This window comes from Podarcis raffonei, chromosome 13 (genome assembly GCF_027172205.1).
Source record: "Podarcis raffonei isolate rPodRaf1 chromosome 13, rPodRaf1.pri, whole genome shotgun sequence".
Classification (NCBI taxonomy): Eukaryota; Metazoa; Chordata; class Lepidosauria; order Squamata; family Lacertidae; genus Podarcis; species Podarcis raffonei.
The window spans coordinates 42,545,577-42,553,600 of NC_070614.1; the positions used below are offsets into that span (position 1 = coordinate 42,545,577).

General features: G+C 41.4%; 1 protein-coding gene across 1 annotated transcript; it reads right to left on the reverse strand.

Moving 5' to 3' along the window:
• Positions 1–212: 212 nt before the first annotated feature.
• On the reverse strand, positions 213–6,927 carry LOC128398927 (vomeronasal type-2 receptor 26-like). The gene is made up of 6 exons (XM_053360193.1): positions 6,917–6,927; positions 6,514–6,805; positions 5,363–6,223; positions 3,798–4,025; positions 2,001–2,127; positions 213–1,126 (listed from the first exon to the last, which is right to left on the reverse strand). Exons 1-6 carry the CDS (start codon positions 6,925–6,927, stop codon positions 213–215), a joined length of 2,433 nt encoding a protein of 810 aa, XP_053216168.1.
• Between the last annotated feature and the right edge of the window lie 1,097 nt (positions 6,928–8,024).

Consider the following 8,024-nt stretch of genomic DNA (forward strand, 5'->3'; position numbering starts at 1 on the left):
GCCCACTGACGGATTCTGCCAGCGATTGAGACAGCCACGGGTGAGTGGCTGTCTGGACAGAAAAGGTTCACCCAGGTAACCTAGCCAGGTGTGGCGTCGATTTACGCACGAGCAACCCCTAGAACCATTACACATGCTTTATTATATTGCAACTGATAAAGATTAAAAATATGTAAGGGGTGATCTTTGTGTTCTCATTTTGTATTTTTCTGTCAGCTGGGCTGATTCTTTGTTGTTCTAATTAACTGTCCCTTGGTATTCAGTTCAGGCCTCAGTAAAATAATATAGCATTTGGGAAAAAAGATGCACCCCAGTAACCCCAAACTGGAGGCCAAGATGGAGAAGATCTCCACAGCCACCATGTATTTTCCTTTTGTGCTCAGGTATGTTGGGACAAAGGACAGCCAAACACTGCAAAAGACCAGCATGCTGAAGGTAATGAACTTGGCTTCATTAAAGCTGTCAGGCAACCTCCGAGCAAGAAAGGCCACAATAAAGCTGACAGAAGCCAGGAAGCCCATGTAGCCCAGCACAAAGTAAAACATAAGGACTGACCCCTCATTACAGAGCAGAACCATTTCTTTTATCATTGTATGCATGTCTAAATCAGGGAACGGGGGAGAAGTTGCCAGCCACACAGTACAAATGGTGGCTTGAATAAGAAAGCAGGAAAGGACAATGGAGTTGGACAATGGTTTCCCTACCCATCTCCTCAACTTAGAGCCTGGTTTGGTGGCCATGAAAGCCAGAACCACAATGATGGTTTTGGCCAATATGCAAGAAACTGCCACAGAGAAGATCATACCAAAAGCACTTTGTCGAAGGAGGCATGTCAGTGCTCCAGGCTGGCCAATGAATAGCAAAACACAAAGGAAGGAAAGCAAGAGGGAGATGAGGAGAGTGTAGGTGAGGTTCCGGTTGTTGGCCTTGACTATGGGAGTATCCATGTGCTTCAGGAATATTCCAAGAACCAAAGCAGTGAGGAGAGAAAAGGAGAGAGCCAAAGAGGACAAAATTATGCCCAAAGGTTCTCCATAAGACAAGAAAGTTATTTGTTTTGGAAGGCATCCATCCTGGAAATGGTTTGGATACTGGTCCCCAGGACATTCAAAGCAAACATCCACGTCTGAAAAAGACAAGACAGAATTAAATATGTGGAAATCCATTTTGTGATGCTTGGCAGAATTTATGTACTGTAGAGCCTTGAATTATGATGCCGAGAACAGTTGCAAAAGAGAAATCCTCATATTTAGAGGTCATATTCAGCTTTGATTGCCAAGCAGTCCACATCCTGGGCCTATGTCAAGTGGGTAGCAGTCTACTGGTATGAGGTTTTATTCCGAACATCCACTATCTGGCTAGCTGGTCTGCCAGCTATTTCCATTCCGAGGGAGTGTGATAGCCTGACCTCTGTTAATGGTGGTACATAGCTGACAACACATGAGACCTCTGTTAGCATGCCAACACTGGCTAGTCCTCTATTAGCAAGCCAGATTCAAGGTCCCTGTACTAATTTGCAGAGCCCTCAACTGAGGTCAAGGTTATTAAAGGAACAGCCCTAACCCTTCTTTTCTAGCTTGATGTTTGAGGTAATCTATAGGTGGTTTGCTTTTCTTGAGGTATTGGGACCAAGTCTTTATTGTTAATGGACCCACTCCTTTGGAATATTTTTTTCAATAGTGAACCAGAAGGTATCTTCTATAGTAAACTTTAGACATCAGAAAACTCTTTTTTCCTGCCAAGCTTATGGAGACAATTAAGAAAAATATATTGTGTAGGAATTATCTGGAAATTGGCTTTATTTAAAAAACCCTCCTCTGGCGCAATGGGTTAATGCATATGGCTGTTAACTAAAAGGTTGGAGGATTGAGTCATTGTATATATCCCTCCCATGCTATTCAGATTTGTATACCAAATACAAATCTCAGTGGTGATATCAAACAAGATCCTGATATAGCTTTTGAACAGTTTAACTCCTACCTTTACAGTTTAACTCCTACCTTTCTGGTTTGAGATCTTCCCTTCTGGACATGGAAGACAATCGTAGCAGCAAGAAGGCTTCCCTTCCTTCTTGGTCCTTCTGTAACCTAAATGACAATTCTCATTGCACACAGAAGGAGGTGGTGTCTGTACATAAATAAAAGAAGATAATAGTTTCAGGGAGTGCATCTTCCTGGCACAGCAAAGGTGGTGAAATACACAGTTTAGAAATAGGACAATAATATTTGAAAATTCATTTTATGTAGCTGCATGTCAGAATTAATTATCAATGGGAACACTGCCTTTACCAATACAGCTCAAAGAAGACACAGAACACCATATTTTGAGAGGAAGGTCATATCAAATATAACAGCCCAGAGGATCTGCAAATCAAACTGAACTGGTCAATCAAAATAGAGTCTGGGCAGGAAGTTTTCTAAGACAGGGAGAGGGGAGTTGAAATGAGAGACTGAGCACTCACACTTTACATTGTGGGTGCCCTTTGCGAGATCACACACGGTGCTTCTGTTACCAGGGAACTTACTGGCAACTAGGGACTGGCCTGCCTCTCAGTGTTATTCTTTGGAGGTTCATGCCAAGCCTGCTGGGAGGTGGGGCCAGTTTTATAAATAGGGGGTGGAGCCAGCAGCAGCCAGGCAGTTGGCTCAAGAGATTTACCTTCCCTACCCTCCCTTTGTTTAATGTTTCTTGTTTGCAGGTTGTTTGCAGGTTAACCTTTTTTCATCCTGTTTAGCGGGCACTGCTACAGTCTATTGACTGGTTGCTGTTGACGAACTGGGAAGAAATTTTCCTGTATTGACAGGTTTTTTTCTTCCCCATAGCAATTTGTCACAATTTGGCAGTTTAAGGCCTTGGGTGGAATCCTTTAGTCTTTTCTTCCCTATAATAGGGGCGTGAAGTGGTGACTCACTCCCCTGTGGCGACAATTCCAGAGTCCCCTCTTTAAAGGGGTTATATAAAGGGTGCCACAGGCCATACACTGAAAGGTTGTCAATGAACTACCCTGCGTGTCTGGATATGGCGTGGGCTGCCTGCGTGCACATATGTCTCGCAGTGCACCCCCATATCCCATTTACCCTAACGAGCCCCAGTTCCCCCAGCTGTGGGGCTGGGATACACGCACAATACTTAAGCCAAGGTCTTCCTACATTTGAGAGTTTAATAAAGTTGTGGCCAAATTTTAATTCCATAACAGGTTAACAGAGTCTTTATTCCTTCCTGGAGATCCCTGGGGGCTGGAGCTGTCGCTGCCAGGTCGCCCAATGACTTTCTGTGATTTCAATTTATTTTTATTTTGTATATTGCATTAATATTTGTTTTTAATGGTGACCTTTGCTTGGTCAGGTTCTAAACATATTAGTTTGCATGTTGCGTTCCTGTGAGCATTGTCTTATGTAATAGCATTGTCTTCAAGTAATATTTCTTGAACTTTTTCCAGAACACTGGCGGTCCTCCAATTATAGGCATGCTCTGTGTCTGCTAATTTTTAAGGATTACTCTTTGAAGGATATTACAAACATAGTAGTGATTCCATCATTATTTGACTTAATTATTCTGATTCAATATGCATTTCAGTGCATAAGTTCATGTTCCCAGAGGTTTTCAGCTGTGTGTTCATCTCCCAATGTTCCCTGCCATGTTTGCAATAACCGCTTTGGAGAGTTATTTTGGTTGGTGAAATGGCTCCAGGTAAGTGCAATGGCAATGGATCTTCTAACCATGTCTAGCCAAGACCTGAGGAGACATCAGATTTAACACTGAGCAAAGGACGGAAGATACTATAAAATGGAATTTACCTGGTTGAAGTTGCTGGGCCATACGATGGCCTCATTATGAATTCTGAGCCCCTTTTCTTGAGGAACCTGTGGGTCCATTTTTCCAACTTTGACTCTAAGAAAGGACTCATTTGGGAATGTGACCCAGTTGATAATATCAAAGCCAGCTACTAATGCTCCCTTTTGGTCAAAGGAAATCTCTTCTCCGGCACTATTGTTGAAGGAGACACTTCTCAGAAAGTGTTGGAGCTAAATTGCGGGTGGGGAACCATAATGAAGATCTACAAAAGGATTCCTTATTAGATAATTGAGATTACAGTTGACCTCTGAGACCTTTGGTTTATAATTTATTTAAACTATATCAACTGACCAATTGGGCTAACCTAAATGGCAATTCTCATTAAACACACAATGAGATGGCATCTGTACATAAATAAAAGAAGATAATAGTTTCATGTCTTGCATTGGTCTTGTCCCAATTAAGTTTCAGTCTGCCAACTCGCTTCGAATCCACTGCCATCATCAAATACAGAGGTGTTTGTTAACATATGTTCTCTCCAGGCCACTTTACCCTAGGCTACTTCTCCTAAAGCATACCTATGGGCCCAAAACTAATTTCCAATGTGATGTGCACTGTGGGGCAGGTACTGATGTGTCTTTTGATTTATCTGCTGGTTTGTGATGTTGGATAGTGTTTCAGCTCAGTGAAGGGGTGTTAGGAACGTGGCCCCCCAGAGTGTCGGGGATGAGTTAGACTCAAAGATTGACCTAGGGACCAACTCTGCAGATGAGAACTGACTGTCAGAATCAAAAAAGGGCAGTTTGACCCCCCTTTTTAGAGAAGACTCTATTAGCTATCAAGGAGAGGAAGAATTGGAAGGCAGCCAAAGCGTTGCTAGGCAATCAGCAGATAAGCAGTGGTCTGAGTCTGGGTTCAGTGAGAGTGAGGAGGAGGAGGGAGGTCAACCTCTCAGGCCTTGATCCAGGTGTTTGGATAAAATCAGAAGGCAACAGAAGAGCAAAAGGGGAAAGGCAGTAGTCTGGTGTCCTTCCTGTTGTGGGACACTGAGAAAGGCAGTGGAGAGAAATGAAGGAAGAAGTGACACATACAGGAGGAACTAGAAAACCGTTTAAGTAGATTTGGACAAACTGGAATGTACAAAAATTAAAGGAGTCATTCTGGGGCATTCACGGTGAGACAAACCTTTAGTTCCTAGCATATATGATGACTGCCCTCCGTAGTAATAAATGTGCTCAGCCTCAGAGGATACAATCTAGGGTATGCAAAACTTTGTCAATTTTAATATTGGGGGTTCAAATTCTGAAATCAACTAGGGTCAGTAGCAAAACTTCCAAAAAAGGGGTGTAAGGGTTGCATGTGAAAAATTACCTGCTGAATTCATAACAACCTAATCAGACAAAGTGGCAATGAGAATAGGAATCGCACTTCAGAATAAATACAATATTCCATCCATTAAGTTGGATGCAATTAAACTTTCTCAGCAACAAAAGAACTGCAAAACTAGGGGCCACTTTTAGCAGAGTGTTAGAATATGACATTTGCATTAATAGGATCAGAATTTTACCGGCCATATTTGTTGCTTCAGACAGTCCAATTTCATTCCATTTGCCATTGCTCTAATTTTGAACGTGGAGCATTGCATGGCATGCAAAGCATGTGCCACAGTATATAGAGCATTGTAGACACTGTAGCTTTGGGCAGTCATGCTCATTTCAAAAACAGAACCAGGGAGGCTGTCAACCTTCTCCTCCCCAGTGCATGATTCCTCATGTTCCTTATCTAAAGAAGCATTGGAGAAAGAACAGATGAATGCTTGTTCCCAAAAAAGCTGGAGAAAGCTGTCATCTCTTTCTGAGGCAGGGTTTCTCATCTGAACAAATTTCTGGAATCCTGCAAGTTCCTTTGAGGAAACTGCCAAGGAGAGAGCACCATGGAGGAGATCAATTTCCCAGCCCCTCTGAATGGGGAATGAGGTGAATTCCATCTGGGCAGTCATTATCCAGACTTTTGATGTGGCATGCATTGGTATATCATCCGTTTCTGCAACCTTTGGCATCGTTCTCATTATCAAAATGGTATGAATCTCACCATGAACAACCACAACATTGGCAGTGCTTCCCATAACAACACGTATTGTTTCAGAACCATCAGCCACCATTTCACTGAGCTCTCCAGAAAACTTCAGTTTAGGAAATCTTCCTATAAAATCAAAGCAGATACCCCTCTGGGCATACAGGGGAAGGACATTTTGTACAAATCGCTCTCCAGCATCATCATTCTGAGAAACCACCCCAATCCACAACCAGCTGAAATGCAGGAGAAGTTGGAGTATCCCATTGTACTGATGAGTCCCATCTGGGAACATCCAGTGGGAGAAAAGAGTTTGTACATTGTTTTCCATCATGGGAGAAGAGCCGTAGATGAGCTAAAAGTAAGGGCAGCAAATGGTGAGATAAAATGCAAAAAAAAAAAAAAAGTGCTAACAAATTGTGCTATGACCTATCACCACTTCAGACAGTATCAAAAACTGCTCCAGGCAATATCAAAAATCTCCATTTTCTTGAGGCCACAATTGTTTTTTCCTTGAGGTCTATGGCACACCTCCAATTTTTAAGTACACAACTGTTTAAGTACCAACATTCAAGCTGAAAGGATGTCATCAAAGACGAGTGTACACATTCTCATCTCTGCCCATTCTCCATGAACACATCTTACCTGGGGCATCTTGTACATACAAAGGATGGTGGCCATCTGGAGACATGAATCTGAGTTTGACCCCCCAATGACAGCTATGGGAGTGTCCTCAACATCACACTTGTAATTAGGGATGAATCTTCCTTTCCTGGAGAGAACTGCTAGTGAGGCTTGATAGATCCATCTGGCAATGAAATGGCTATTATAGATGTGGAACCCCAGTGTGATATTGGGAAGGATATGTGGGTTTTCATTGATCTCCCTCACAGCAAATGCCAAGGCCAGAATATGCTGGTAGAGTTGTGTCATTGGCCTGTAAGGAGAGGAACATATTGTATAACATAATTAGAGAAATAGATTATATGCCCACAGTCCAAGGAAGTTTTTTCAGATAGGTAGGCAGGTAGGTAGGGATGTGACTCACTGTAGAGTCATCTCTTGGCATGGCTTTGAATGCTGTCAAATTACAACCTTTATGAGCAGAGGCTTGCAAAACACTAACCTTTCCCCTTGCTATTGTTTTCTGAAAATCTCAGAAAGTAAAAGGGTTTATATTATGTACATGTCAACATTCACACAAAACTTGAATGAATGAATGAATGAATGAGGAGTCAAACTCCATTGAATGAATATGGATTTAATCCATTGAAATATGTAGCATGCATGAGAGAAATCTCAAACACCGAAGGTTTTTTGTTACTGTTTTATGACTCTATTATGACTATTATACTCTAATCGTTTGGAAATGAGAAAACAAATCTATCAGTACAATGTCATATTGGTCTGTGGACCCTTAGTGGATATACCACAACAGAATATGACCTAGAGCCATATCTCATGTAGGAATGTACTTTTTGTTTGCAGAGAGGAAGCAGCTATAACCATACTGCAACTGATGATAATGATGGTGATAGTAGTAGTATGCTTAAATGAGTTGACAGTGCCTGATCACCCAGTCATACAAGTACTGTCCAAAACGTATAAGATCACTTTCAAATATGAGTGATTAACCATTTGTGGCAGGTTTGAGAAAAGCCAAATATGGATTTTCTATATCCAAAGTATTCCATGGGAAATAGCCTGAAAACCTAAATGCAATGAAAGTGAACAATCCTGTTTATACTCTCTTGTAATCTTATAATGGATAAATGCTAGTTTTAGACCTGCCTTATATATTGAAATTATGAACCTAAGGTTGGCAGATCTTGCACAAAGCATTTTGAGAACTTCCCCAGCCCATCATAAACATCTGAAGTACAGAGAAGGAGAAGTCGGAATCATCACCATCTTCTTAAATTACCACATATCAAATGCAGACATATACTCATGAAGGATTTAAAAAACATTTAAAATATCTATGTATATATAAAATTTTAAAAATCCACAATTCCTTACAATATGTCATCAAATAATTCAGGAGAGGGAGGTTTGTGGAAGGTTAATATACTTGAAGCTATATAGATTTGAGACATAATGCCACCAATGATGAAGTCCCCAGATTGATAGTATTGGTGAAGAATTGGAAGTGGATC